This window comes from Acipenser ruthenus, chromosome 10, assembly GCF_902713425.1.
Source record: "Acipenser ruthenus chromosome 10, fAciRut3.2 maternal haplotype, whole genome shotgun sequence".
In the NCBI taxonomy this organism is placed as follows: Eukaryota; Metazoa; Chordata; class Actinopteri; order Acipenseriformes; family Acipenseridae; genus Acipenser; species Acipenser ruthenus.
The window spans coordinates 14,217,485-14,232,150 of NC_081198.1; the positions used below are offsets into that span (position 1 = coordinate 14,217,485).

At 37.4% G+C, this 14,666-nt stretch overlaps 1 protein-coding gene across 4 annotated transcripts in view; it reads left to right on the forward strand.

Annotated features, from left to right (window-relative positions):
- LOC117973115 (discoidin domain-containing receptor 2-like) overlaps positions 1–14,324 on the forward strand; it is a 44,471-nt gene extending 30,147 nt beyond the window's left edge. For 3 of the 4 annotated variants that reach the window (XM_059031830.1, XM_059031831.1, XM_059031832.1), the window contains exons 3-18: positions 1,086–1,188; positions 1,500–1,731; positions 2,104–2,251; positions 3,572–3,677; positions 4,024–4,207; positions 4,428–4,671; positions 5,550–5,621; positions 5,711–5,743; positions 5,892–6,028; positions 6,506–6,722; positions 7,080–7,309; positions 7,771–7,898; positions 8,092–8,289; positions 8,388–8,622; positions 8,972–9,121; positions 9,530–14,324. In XM_059031830.1, coding sequence (XP_058887813.1) covers positions 1,086–1,188; positions 1,500–1,731; positions 2,104–2,251; positions 3,572–3,677; positions 4,024–4,207; positions 4,428–4,671; positions 5,550–5,621; positions 5,711–5,743; positions 5,892–6,028; positions 6,506–6,722; positions 7,080–7,309; positions 7,771–7,898; positions 8,092–8,289; positions 8,388–8,622; positions 8,972–9,121; positions 9,530–9,661 — 2,549 coding nt within the window. In that variant the 3' untranslated portion in view covers positions 9,662–14,324. The remainder of the gene's footprint in view (positions 1–1,085; positions 1,189–1,499; positions 1,732–2,103; positions 2,252–3,571; positions 3,678–4,023; positions 4,208–4,427; positions 4,672–5,549; positions 5,622–5,710; positions 5,744–5,891; positions 6,029–6,505; positions 6,723–7,079; positions 7,310–7,770; positions 7,899–8,091; positions 8,290–8,387; positions 8,623–8,971; positions 9,122–9,529) is intronic. The other variant, XM_059031833.1, reaches the window with a different exon arrangement.
- The last annotated feature ends 342 nt before the right edge of the window (positions 14,325–14,666 follow it).

The following is a 14,666-nucleotide window of genomic DNA, read 5'->3' on the forward strand; positions in this document are numbered from 1 at the left end:
GTAGCGCTCAGCCAATTGTGCGCCGCCCCCTAGGAACTCCCGGTCACGGTCAGCTGTGACATAGCCTGGATTCGAACCTGCGATCACCAGGCTATAGGGCACATCCTGCACTCCGCGCGGAGCGCTTTTACTGGATGCGCCACTCGGGAGCCCCACGCTGGCTTTATTTAGTTGTAATAATAACTGCTATTCTAAAAGAGCATTTCCCATATAACTGTGGTATGCCTTTTACTTAGAATGTGCTAAAAAGCCTTGAATTTGTTTTGAGAGCTTCTCTAGTTCATATAACCTGCGTCAGGTTTTTTAAAGCAAAAGGAAAATGGCAAAATGAGATGTTTAAGTTGACCTCTTCACCTCCTTGGTATTGGCACAGTAATTGTACTGGACAGTATTGTGTTTCAGGTGGTACATTGATATGGAATTTGCGTTTCATGTAGAGCCTTAACTTCCATACTACCTGGGAGAGATTATGACCCTCAATGATATTGGTACTGAAGACTAGTTCTCCATATAAAAGAAAGTATATGTATTTACTGCTGACATATGTTTGCATTTACTCATCATAGCCTTTCTGTTTTCCACTTACGGTATAGGTATGATTTGTAACTAGTAGTTTTGAAAATACAGTACAACTTTGAACCACTACACACCCTGTGTGGTATTGTGCAATTTAAAAAATCACAACGTTCTGTGTTCACTCTGATTATAGAATTAGACTTAAAGTCTGTGGCAATGCAAAAATTCCTGCATGGTCAGGTGCTCACTAGCAACCAATCAAAATTGACATTATAAAGCACAGTATACCAGCACTAAAACGTTGGTTATCATGTGTTGTTGTTGTGACTGTGAGCTGTGGTATATTGCCCACATCAGAAAGTAAAATAGTCTAGGATTAGGAAATGTTAAACAGTTTACTTATAGGGTTACTGAATTGTCATTTTACATGATAAAGGACAGTTTCCTTTGGAATTCATGTCTTGTCATTATAAAATCGACAATAAGTTCCTGTCTGAAGCCGCTTCGATTGCTAAACTTCCTTTCAGAGAGGCTTTTAAAAGGGTTTTAATGATGAAATGACATTGTAGGTGTGTGCCGCTATCCTCTTGGAATGTCTGGGGGGCAGATTCAAGATGAAGATATCACAGCATCCAGTCAGTGGTCTGAATCTACCGCAGCTAAATATGGAAGGTACGTTATTATTTTCATTCTTTGAAGATAGTGTTTATACACTGGCCCTTGAACAACTACATATTGACTATAGTATTGAGGTACAAAAAATACTAATTTCTTGAGTGAATAATAATGCCAGGACAGCATGTGTGAACATCTCAAAAGCACACATTTTATAGGCTTTTTTAAAACAAATCCTCTGGTTACAAACATGACCTATTATGTGTTTAACTTAGGAGTGTCTTGACGTTTGATTTAAAACTGCCATAGAACATTGAAATAACTCCATTTCACCTCAAAGACAAGACCGATTTTTTTTTTGGATCCAGGCTTGATTTTGAAGAAGGTGATGGAGCTTGGTGTCCAGAAATCCCCGTGGAGCCAGACAACCTGAAAGAGTTCCTTGAGATTGACCTACGCACTCTGCACTTCATAACCCTGGTGGGGTCGCAGGGGCGCCATGCTGGGGGCCACGGCAATGAGTTTGCTCAGATGTACAAAATCAAATACAGTCGGGATGGGAGCCGCTGGATATCTCGGAAGAACCGCCTTGGGAAGCAGGCAAGTGTTCTGCAACTGTCCCTAGAAACCAGACCGAGTGGCCATGAACATCAGCAGGACTGTCTGGACAGCTCCCATTGGTCAACCTGGTTCAAATTCATTTCATATTGTCCTGTGCTGAGAAACACTGTTTTTTTATTATTTAATAATAATAATAATAATAATAATAATAATAATAATAATAATAATAATAATAAAAACATTTTTTAGCATGTTTATTTTATACCTATAGTTGTGATGTTCTAAGTGAACCAGATTGTTTAATCTAGAGATTGCAATATTTTGCTTATGTATATTCCACTTTTTTTGATTTTAAGTGTTCATATCATGCCCGTCGTTGAAGGTTAATCCGTTTCTTTGATTCTCTTAAAGTTAATCGAAGGGAACAAAAATGCCTATGACATTGTCCTAAAGGACCTGGAGCCTCCCATCATTGCCAGATTCGTCCGGTTCGTCCCTGTGACTGATCACTCCATGAACGTGTGCATGAGGGTGGAGCTCTATGGGTGTGAGTGGTTAGGTGAGTTCCAATCGCTGCAATACAGCATAGAGGTAGAGACAGAGAATCAGATCCCAATCTTAAGGGTTAGAGACTGTCTATTTGCTAAATGAGGCTCAGCAGATGGATGTGCCTTTACCTGTACACCACTCTACTAAGTCACCCACTGTAGACAGATAACAGAAAATAAAACTAGACAATCTACAATTGAACGCAAAAGGACTTTCAATCCTTAAACAGCTAGCCCTGCAGTATTTTTAAGATCATTTGGCACACACCAGTTTCAAAAACACTGCTTTGCACAATATGTCTTTCACCACAGGTAGTTAAATAAATCACCATAATATTAATGACATGGAAAAAATCTACACAAGTGTTAGTTAGTAAAACTGTCTGGATGGCTGGTAGGTTTAATTAGAAGAGACAGTACTGCTTTGTCATTTCTTATAAAAATCCAGCTTTATTGCGCACAGTTAGAAACTCAGAATGTGCTAAGTCTAAAGTAGAGTTGGCACACAAGTCATTGTACATTTGTAAGGAATTTGTTTTACTTATATTGTTGTTGGCTTTCTGTACATATAAATCCAACAAGGTTTTCCATTGTTGATTTTTTTACATTATTTTACCAGCACATGAACTATAAAAAAAAAAAAAAACTAGATAGTGAACTTTAAACAGAAGCAGAAACGTACTGGTAGCAGCGGTTATGAGACTTAGAATCGGATGGTTCTTGTTGGAATCTAGCACTTTATTTACAAGGGTAAGAATTTCAACAAGTGCTGTCAGATTCCACATAATTTACCCGTATCCAGAATAGAGTTTAAAACTCACTAGCATTCATTATTACAGAGTTCTCCTCATTATCCAACAGCTCATAACCTATTCACATTCAGATGTGTTTTTCCAACTGAGGTGTGGTATGATTTCCATTGTTCTATGGAAGCACTGAGGTCTATTCTAATGGTAAAAATAGGACCAAATCTGTCATTGTACTTACCCCACTCACGGTTAAAGATGATGGTTTTCATGAAAGTCCCCTTATTGTAATGATTTAACGTGATGGTATTTAGATCTGCCACTGTGTAGATCAATTTAGGTCTTTATTTCAGAACACACAGAAGCAACTAAATTGGTTCCCCAAACTTTTGTTTTTATGCTCCACAATTACCAAATTAGCATATCTTTAATCACACACCTGCAGTGCCTTCTCTCACACGCAACCATGCTTTGAAGATTAGCCCCCTATTTAAACAAAGAATAACATACATTGTTATGCTGATCATGTATGCTGGTCATGGTGCTGCTAATAAGAAGATCTAATAAGCCATGATTTTTCCACAGATGGTCTGGTCTCCTATAATGCTCCAGCAGGACAGCAGATCATTGTGCCAAGAGGTTATAATGTTTACCTCAACGACTCTGTTTATGACGGCGCAGTTGGTTACAGGTACGTGGCTGCTTTTACTACTTAACTGAAATTGTACTGTAACAATTTGTATTTGTGCTTCACTTACAGCAATGTAAAATGTACTGTAGAAAACTGACTGAAAACTACTGCTATCTAGTGGTAGTAAAATATTACAGCACTGATGCAGATTCTGTCATTGTTGCATATTCTCTGACATAAACATACAATTTACACAGGGTTACCTACATTGACAAGAATTTTTATCTGTGCATGGTAATACGAATATTAGGTTTATTTTTTAATCTCAGTCGGGGTACATTAAGATTTATTAGAACAGAGAGTCAAGACCCAAAGATGTGTTTAAGAAGAGCTTCCTGTCTTTCAGTATGACAGAGGGTCTTGGACAGTTGACCGATGGAGTGTGGGGTCTGGATGACTTCACACAGAGCCATGTGTACAATGTCTGGCCCGGCTATGACTACGTGGGCTGGTCCAACGAGAGCTTCACCACCAACTATGTGGAGATTATGTTTGAGTTTGACAGAATCCGGAACTTCACCACAATGAAGGTACAGGAGGATGTTGGAGTTGATATACAGTACTGTTGCACTTCTTTATTAGAATATTTTACCTGTCAGTTTTTGGACTTTCAGGATATTGTAATTGTATGTAAATAGTCTGCTATGCAAAATATCACTTGTGTTCCATATATTAATTAACACAACTTTTCCTTGAAATACTTTCAGTCTGTGAAATGCACTGTGCTTATGTTCAATTATTTCTGTGCAGGTTCACTGTAACAACATGTTTTCGAAGGGGGTGAAGATCTTTCGAGAGGTGCAGTGTTATTTCAGCTCAGAGACCAATGACTGGGAGCCCAACCCCATCTCCTCCGTCCTGGTGCTGGACGATGTTAACCCCAGCGCCCGCTTCGTCACCGTGCCCCTCCTGAACCGCATGGCCAGCGCCATCAAGTGCCAGTACTACTTTGCTGACACCTGGATGATGTTCAGCGAAATCACCTTCCAGTCAGGTTGGTGCACCTTGTCCTTGATTATTGAATTAAGCAGTGCAGAGCATTGTTATAAATCTTTAAGTACAGTATTTAATTGAACCAAGGTGATGAAGAGTGATCAAGGACCTGGTTAGAACAAAGTCCAAATTAAATTACTTAATTTGACCAATTAAGTGCTTATTAGAAACTTAATTGGTCCAATTAATTATTTTAGGGTACAGTTGGAACAAAAACCAGCAGGGACATCGGCCCTCCAGGTCCAGGATTGGAGACCCCTGCTTTAAAGAATAAGTGGCCAAAGTTAGCCCTTCCATTCCTGGTCTTTGTTCCAACCATGTTCAATTGTTTAATTTAACCAATTAAACCTCCATCCAGAACATGAAGTAGTTCATTGTATTATTCTGTCTGTTAAACCTGGAGTGGAATGACCCTCCAGGATTGTGATTGGACACCCCTGTTTAGTGAGTGAGTGATTGGAACCATAAGAATACACTTCAAACTCTCTTAAGAAACCTTCAACGAAGGTTTCACAACTACTGAACTAATTAACCAAAAATGTTAGAAGCATACATCCCACCATGTTGTAATTACAAAATTAGAACTATCACTATCATCATAAATTACCTACATCCACCATTATGTACAAATGCAATTGTGTCATGCAGGCTGGCGGACAGAGAGACAAGAAAGGTTCCTGGTGCACTGCATATGTCGATCGAATTGTGCTAAAGAATGTTGTATCACATCGGATAAGCGTTATATAGATATACTGTAAGTGATAATGTACATGTGATATAACTACGTGGTCTCTGGGCCTTGAAACAGGTTGCTAATGGAGCAATCACCCTAACCTACATAGAGCTCACTTACTGGTCTTGCTGTCTTTTATCTTTCAGACACTGCCATGTACAACACAACTGGAGGTCCGCCAAAAATCCTCCCCGGAACCCCAACCAGCACACAGCCAGGTAAATAGTCAGCACTTCAGGCATGTCAGCTGATATAGTGCTTTATACCAGAACAGGCTAACAGGCTGCTCAATATTATTTGTTCCTAGCAAAACAGAAAGAAGAACTACAGGAAACAGAAGGTATCTTAGGACTTTAAAGTGAACCTATATTGTTTTTAGTAGTTTTTAAAGGTATTTGAGCAAATTATTGTATCGTTAATTTATGAAGTCATGTAATAAAGGCCCCCAAACATTTTCTTTTTACTTTTTTCCATGGTGATGTCTCCAGGTGATGACCCAACCCACAAAGTGGATGACAGTAACACTCGCATTCTGATTGGCTGTTTGGTGGCCATCATCTTCATCCTGGTTGCCATTATTGTCATCATCCTGTGGAGGCAGTTCTGGCAGAAGATACTGGAGAAGGTAAGGAAGAGGGAATGGACCCCCTTCGCAATTAATGTGTCTTTTCTAGAAAATGGTATCCAAGTGTGCAGTCATATATTCTATACAAGCGCAAGAGAAATGAATCACACTTTACAGTAGGAATGTGGAACACTTTAGCTTGAGTGGGTGTAAACATAAAGATGCATTCATTCTCTAAGAAAAGTTTACTTTAGTATATTTTACGGTAATAAGCATAGTATAGTCATATTCAAATCATTGTAAATCTTAACTGTAAACTTTCTAAATATCTCTATATCACTAGCTGCCAAAGATCGTTGTGTGTATTGAATTACAAATTAAGAAGTTATATATCACTGTGTATTGATGTCTGAGGTGAAAGACATACTGTATACAACCTAAATACAAAAACTATTTACCGGTAGACCTCAATGTCTGGTGATGGCCAGATTAACTGGTTTGGTCGAATATGTTCCACAATCAGCATCCTCCTTTCAGGCTTCTCGGCGGATGCTGGATGATGAACTGACTGCCAGTCTGTCGCTACAGAGCGAGACCTTCACCTATAACAATAATAACAATCGCTCGTTGTCGGCCAGTGAACAGGAGTCCAACTCCACCTATGACAGGATCTTCCCTCTGGGGCCCGACTACCAGGAGCCTTCCAGGCTGATCAGAAAGCTGCCCGAGTTCTCTCAGGCGGCCGAGGAGGCTGGTGAGAGGAGGGGGAGGGCAGGGGTGTTGTCAGAGCAAGTCTGAATGGAAATGTTTCAATATGATAGTGGCTTTAAGGTCAGTATTAAGTTCAGTGATATGGGTAATATTGGGGGTTAGGGTTAGAGTTAGAGATAGACTATAGATGATGATAGCAATGTCTTAGGGTTTGGGTTAGGGTTAGAATACAGGATTAGGGATAGGGTTACTGTACACTTTGTTAAATATCGTTTTTGTGTTGTTGTTTTGTAAAGAATTTAAAATTTTCACTGAAACAGAAAGTTAAATTTGTTTTTTTTGCCAGTTCTTTGTCCAGAGAGAATTGTGAAGCGGATAGATATATTTCTGTTTCTCCCAGCGGCCGGCAGCAGCGGGGTTGTGAAGCAATCCCCAGCCAGTGGACAGGAGGGTATGCCGCACTACGCCGAGGCCGACATCGTGAACCTGCAGGGAGTGACCGGTAGCAACACCTATGCCGTGCCAGCTATCACTATGGATCTGCTTTCTGGGAAGGACGTGGCGGTCGAGGAGTTCCCCAGGAAACTGCTCACCTTCAAAGAGAAGCTTGGGGAGGGGCAGTTTGGAGAGGCTAGTTTTAAGAAATACACTTATTACAGCTGTCAAACAACACTAATGTATTCCCAGTGGAAGAATATTCTTAGCCACTACAGTGCAGCGTCAAGTACAGTAACTGGATTACTGTCGGTGTAAGCAGTCTGGTTAGCAGATTCTCTTGGTAATTATTCCACGCCCTAAAAGCAATGCATTGCAAAATGGGAAACTATTGGACGTTTTGTTAGCTTTGAAAGCACAGTATTGCCGCTTATGAACCTGTGTGTCCCGTGAACCCCATTATTCTACAAAGCTATAGAACAGCACCCTCCTGTGTCTAAAAACAATAATGTCCATTGTTCTTCTGCTGATCGCAGTCATTGAAAAGGACTTCTAGTCAAAAGTTTTATCTTTTGAATTTGAGTTTCTTTTAGTATGTATAAACCCTGAAAAGAAAACAGAGCATGCCTAAGAAAGTTTCTGTTTCTCTAACACAGGTGCACTTGTGTGAAGCTGAAGGAATGTCAGAGTTTAAAGACAAGGATTTTTCTTTTGACATCACTGCAAATCAGCCTGTTCTGGTAGCTGTAAAAATGTTACGAGCAGATGCCAACAAGAATGCCAGGTCAGTATACTGTTTGTAATATATTCGTGTATACTTGAAGTGATTTGAATCGTTTAGATATGTTTAGTTGGACAGTGTGGAGTTTAATATGGATATATGGTTTGGAATAGTTTCATGTAGGGTTAATTAATATAAATCAATAATGACAGTAATTCATAACAATAACTATATTTCAACATGGGCTCTCTTCTAGAAACGATTTCTTGAAAGAAATTAAGATCATGTCTCGATTAAAAGACCCCAACATTATCCGCCTTCTGGCAGTGTGTATCTGCGACGATCCTCTCTGTATGATCACGGAGTACATGGAGAACGGGGATCTCAATCAGTTCTTATCCCGTCACGAGCCGGAGGGACAGGTCTGTCTGGCCAGCAACACCCCCACTGTCAGGTAAGCCTTGTCCTACTAGCATGTTTAACTATTGCTTAAACTGGAATTCATCCCAAGGTAATCTGTTTTTTTTGCTTGCGTTTTTTTTTTCTTTTCAGTTATGCCAATATTCAGTACATGGTCACACAGATAGCATCGGGCATGAAGTACCTTTCCTCCCTCAACTTTGTTCACCGTGACCTGGCCACCCGTAACTGCTTGGTTGGCAAGAACTTCACCATCAAGATTGCTGACTTTGGGATGAGCCGCAACCTGTACAGCGGAGACTACTACCGCATCCAGGGGAGAGCCGTGCTGCCCATCCGATGGATGTCCTGGGAGAGTATTCTGTTGGTGAGCCTAAAACATACCGTATCTCGCTCTTCAACCAATTTAAACAGTCATCTTTAAATTGAAATATTTCATGGCTGCCCTCTGGGTGAGAATGGCATCATTTGGAAACATATTGACTGCGATGATTTAAGGAGAGGTTATTCCTGTTTTAACCCTATCATGCATGGCGACCTCATATGAGGAGGTATCCAAAACACTTCTAGTCTTTATATGAGGACTATGCCTTTTATGATTGGGTGGCCTCCCATTATGATTGACCTCTCCACTTCTATACCCAGTCATCTTGTCTATCGTATTTTTATTAAATTAAACTATGAATTTAGAGTAACATCTTCTCTTTATTTCTAAGGGCAAGTTTACCACTGCCAGTGATGTGTGGGCATTTGGGGTAACTCTCTGGGAGACTCTGACATTCTGCCTGGAGCAGCCGTACTCCCAGCTATCAGACGAACAGGTCATCGAAAACACCGGCGAGTTCTTCAGGGATCAGGGGCGGCAGGTAAGAGGCAAAGAAGCACGCGGTGTAATTGCAAACATAAATTACCATTGTAAAATATGATATTTGGCACTTCCTAGGTAAAAGCATGTGACTGGTTGAAAAGCATTTCAGTCATTTGGGAAGGCAATTGGTTGATTTAAAGAAGACGTTGAAGGGGTGGAGAGAATTTCACATTGTTCACAAACTAGTATGGTACCTGATAGTGTAGAGTATATATATATTTTTTTTTATGAAAATCGATGTTTGCTCTAACATGTGCGTCAAACTGCACGTTAATTTAGGCAACCAATCATTGAGTTAAAAGATTGAATGAATCCAACAATAGTAGGGGGTTTGTAACAGTAGGTTATCGTGAAACTGCCATTAAGCTAATCCCTCAGACCATTGTTACTCGTTGTCTGTTTCCAGATCTATTTGCCACAGCCTGCCATTTGCCCGGACCCTGTCTACAAAATAATGCTAAGCTGCTGGAGGAGAGACACCAAGGATCGGCCATCATTTCAAGACATCTACCGCAGTCTTCTAGACTTCACCACCTAGGAGGAGCAGCGCTTCCAAAGGCAATGCTTGCAAACTGGACTTTGGTGTTTGTGTCTTCGTGTGGAAACAAACTTAGTATGTGCAGATGGGAATGTGGAGAGAAAGAGGCAATCAAAGGAAGCCAATGAAGGTTAAAGAGCATTATTTATATATGAGAATTATCAGCTCAGTGTCTATATTTGTTTATTGTGTTGTCACACAGCAATGGTTTCAGATGGAGTGTCTGTGAGGTCCTCCACAACAAATTAACTGAAAAGTGAAGGACAAAGGAGCAGTAAGAATGATTGCCAGTGAGAACCATAGTTCAGTATGCTAAATTCAGCGATATTGGTACTTCTTTTTATTCTGGGGATCTTCCGTTGTTATGAAGACCTATTTAAGGGTCTACAAAGGGAACAATATCTCCATAGTATAATTTATAATAACTGTCTTAATAGTAATTGTGGCCTTAATAATTATGGAAGCCTTTCTTTTTTCTATCAATGTTTATATGCATTATATTGGAAGTTGTTTCAGTTTTAAAAAAAAATATTAAAACTATACATTTTTTAAATTAGCACTTTTGCTCATTTCTGTAGAAGAATGCTTGAATGTAAGACCCTAAACAGTGCAATTTAGCCAAATATTATTAGAAATAATGAAAGAAATGCTCACATAGGTAATCTTAAATTTAAAAAATAGCTTGTTATATTGTGTCTTGTTGCATGAGCCATAAAGTAGTCCAATAAAAGTTTATTCTAAATTATTATGTAAAAAGAAAACAATAAATATCAAATCTTAGGGGAATTCCCTCTTCCATTGAATGTGTGTGCATTGTTATCCTCTACTGTTTTTGAAGAAATCCATCAACTCCTATGAGTTAAAAGATTCGACAAAAATGCAACTTATTTTTGCCTATACTGAAGCCTTCTGTATTGGCTTCCATACACACAAGAATACCACAGTATGCATCATTTATACACTATACCATTTGTTCATTCGCTCATTATCTGAAACACAGAATTCATCTCCATTCCTTCATGGTGCCAATTCCAAATAGGAAAGAAGACTCGACATGTAGATTTATATGTTAGCTTTTTATTTTAAAGGTGCCAAAATTCCTTTGAAGGTATATTGATTTTAATTCAATTCAATTCAGTTTTCAACGTATTTATTTATATAGCGTCTTTCATACCACAGTATCTCAAAGAGCTTTACATGTCGGTTGAAACAGAAAGAAGCCTGCAGTGTCAAGAAGTAGTAAAAATTATAACAATACATATCAATACAAAATAATTATAATAATTACATAATTATAATAATAATTAATAACAATGAAAAGAACAGGAAATGAATAGGAATGATAGATAAAGCACAAAATTACAAAAATAAACATTAAAATAGATTAATAACAATTATATTTGTAAGTCAGGTTAAAAAGGCTAACCTATCAAAAATATGTCTTTAATCTTAACTTAAAAATATTGACTGAAGCAGCATCTCTAATAGAAAAGGGCAATCAGTTCCACAGTCTGGGGACATTAGAACTAAATGCACTTTTTTGGGGTTTCATTAAAAAGGACAGAAACATTGAATTAAATCCTTCAATTGTACTGACATTTAACATGTATTGTAAATAGCACCAGCAATATAGTATTATTTCCCTTTATTACCCTATCCCTTGCCGCAGTCCTATCCTTAACCGAATCATTAGTGTTCCTATTTATTATTGCCTGCTTCATATAAAACGTGATCAATTCCAATGTAACTAGTGTTACCTAGAGTAGATATCTGCCAGCTTGCGACAAAGTGTTTCTAAGTGACACTAATTAATGTTCCTTCCTTGTCTTGTCTTTTACATCGTTTTAGCTTCATTTTAAAATAGCCCCCAGTATAGTAGACAAACATGCTTAGTACTGTGACATGTTGATGTAATGAAGTGGTTCACAGTCAACTCTTTCATCTCAGATTCGAGACATTCTGCTTAACTGCAATAGAAAATATTCTGCTTAACCGCAATCGGAAATATTTTTTAAAGATGTATGCAATGTAAAGAAATGCTGGGTTTCAAATAAAAGTTGTGCATGCTTTAGGAAGTTTTGTGTAATGAACAAGCTTTTCCATAATGCAAGTGCAATGATATAAGGTTGTTATAATGTGGTATGGTCATGGCTTCCATTTTTTTCCATAGTACCATTTAAATAGCACTTGCATTCTCTGACTAAAGCATTAGCACTTTATAATAAATAAGAAATAATGCAATGGACTATACGTGTATAGATGCTTTGTGTTCTTGCACTCCTGTTTAATTAATTTCATGATACATTCTTTAAATAAGAATGTTTATGTCATGTTAACACACCAAAGATTAAGTGTTAGGAGTGTAAAATATTCCAATGAACCATCATTAATGTCTTAAACTAAACGCTTCAAACTGGTAGACAATAGGAGGATATTGGTAAAGCGTTAAGAAAACATGTTAAATAAGAAATGAACAGTAGAGAAACTTGATTTATGTATTACAGTAAAAAATAGTGAGTTATGGATAAATGGAATATGTAACCATGCCGTGCACAGTTTAGATATCCTGTTGTTAATCAAGTCTTTTGTGTTTGTTTTGTAAGGTTAAATATTTGGAATAAAAGAGTTGTTTATGTCCCACCTAAAATAATCCTTATCTGCCTGGCTATAGAAAACCACAGAGTATTACTTGTTAAACATGCTGGTCAGAGAAAGAAGAGAATATGTTTGTATTCTTAAGATTTGTTATATATCTATATAAATATATAATATAAATATATATATATATAAAAGACGAGTTGTATGCAGTAAGTAGCAGGGCAGTGTGAAAGTGAATGTGTGTGGTTGATGGGGAATGTAGGTTATGAAGTATTACTATCTGCAATCATTTGAAGGGCGGCGTTTTAAACTAAAATGATGTTTTGCCACTGCCTGCTGGCTGTCCTTCATTCACACTCAATCATGGAGGTCATACAAGTAAACTGGGTCTGATACAAGGACTGTGAGTAAAACAGGACCTTCAGGTAAAATAATTTTCACTGTAGGCTCTGTTGTTTCACAAAGTTTGAGGGTTAGATACAAACTTGGTTCCTCATGCTGCTGAAAAATCCATCTTTTTCAAAGTAGGAGTAGAGCTGATGATCCAATTAGGTGCCAACGTGGTTCCTATTGATTTTGAAAGGAATCCATTAAACATAAGCATGTCATGCATGTCTTCATTCACAAAGCATAGTGCAGATATTGTGATGATGTTGGCTCTGTGTTAGATAATGGCTGCAGATACTAGTAATACATAATATTAGGAATTATCATTTTGAATGAGTAGAAATGTGTAGTGAGCAAGACAAAGAATTACTACATAAAAAGAGAGAAAAAATGCAAGGTTTGTGTAATTTTTGGTGTGCTCAAAAAAGATTTAAATATTCAGCTTCGGGTGACATTGAATAAATAGTTAGCGTCGCACCAAGTGTACCTGAAAGCCTTTTACATCACATTAATATTTCTCAATGTCGGCTAAATGCTTTATTGGCTACTTCGCTGCACATTTGTTTCATGTTACAGCTTTTAAAACAATTATATATAGTTAAAGGCTTAACATAACAGATATGTTTTGTTCCTTTTTCCCCAAAATCTTATGACATTTCGGAGAAGAATTCCACCCATTTTTGTCACGTCATTGAGATTTTTTGCATTATATATTTTCTTTGTTGTACAAGACATTATATTATTATATTATCTATGCATCAATTCAATACAAATGTAAGGCATTTTCAGCCACAGTAAGTAAGCTATGTAATGTTATATAGTTAATGTTTATGTAATGTGAGGTGAAGTTGTTTTCAATGGTTTTAGGCAGTTCTGTATCTGTATTCTGATGTGTTGAATTGTTTTTCTTCAGTACTAAAGAACACCTGTACATTAAAAAGAATACATTTTTCCATGATTCATTTAGTAATGTTAAAATGAATTAAATATATAAATAAATACAAATGTGACCAAACTGAAACTTGGTATGTGTGGATGCTGTTCACTGTTGTAATATAATATATCACGATGATCTCCTAGTATTTATTTACACATACATTGATATCTTTCTGGGTGTGTGCATGACACTGATTCTCAACAAATGATAATGTAGGTTTCAATACTTCTTTAAAGACACTTTTGTACATCTAACCTGGGTTACATATGTCTATGGCAATGCAACTAGAACAGAAGAGTAGATCCTGATTTCAGGGACAATTTGAAGATGCTTATTTATTGAGGATCCGTACCTTTGTTGAGTACACTGTTGTAAGGTCATTGTTCCATTGTTCCATCACTTGCAAACTCCTTACTGTAATATTTTATTATTATTATTATTATTATTATTATTATTATTATTATTATTATTAGCAAATCATCTTATACAGACAGGGTTCTGAAATTAATGAAGTGTGCTATTATATACTGTTTTTGCTTGTCAAAGTACACACAAAGAAAAAAAAATAACTTAAACTACTGTGGGACATCCTTTGCTTTGTAGTTAATTTCGTTGAGTTTTGCGATGAACATTTAATATTTGAGTAAAGTGCCATAAAATATATTTTAAAATGTATGTAATCTGTTATAAACATTACATTTTTAAATAAAGTGCCATGTCTTTAAGTAACACTCAGTAAAAGTATTTCTTGTGACTTTCCTCCTGCTGATGCAAACAGTACCCAATTCAGTTTAAATGTGTTATAAAGTATTCTTTTGTCAAAAAATCAGTTTGCTTCAATTATTTTGTTCACATGCTGTGTTATTTTCCATATTAACTGCGATTATTTTTAGGTTCGCTTAGAAAAATGTAGGGCTACCAAAATCTCTAATGAACCACCAGATTTTCTTGACTGGTGGTCCGAATGGCCACCTCAAAAAGTTCATTTCTAACCCTGTCAGTAGAGAGGCTTGAATCTACGTGCTTGATTAAAGTACAGTGCAATTCTCTACACAGCCAGATTTTTTAGTTTGGCGCTGTGCT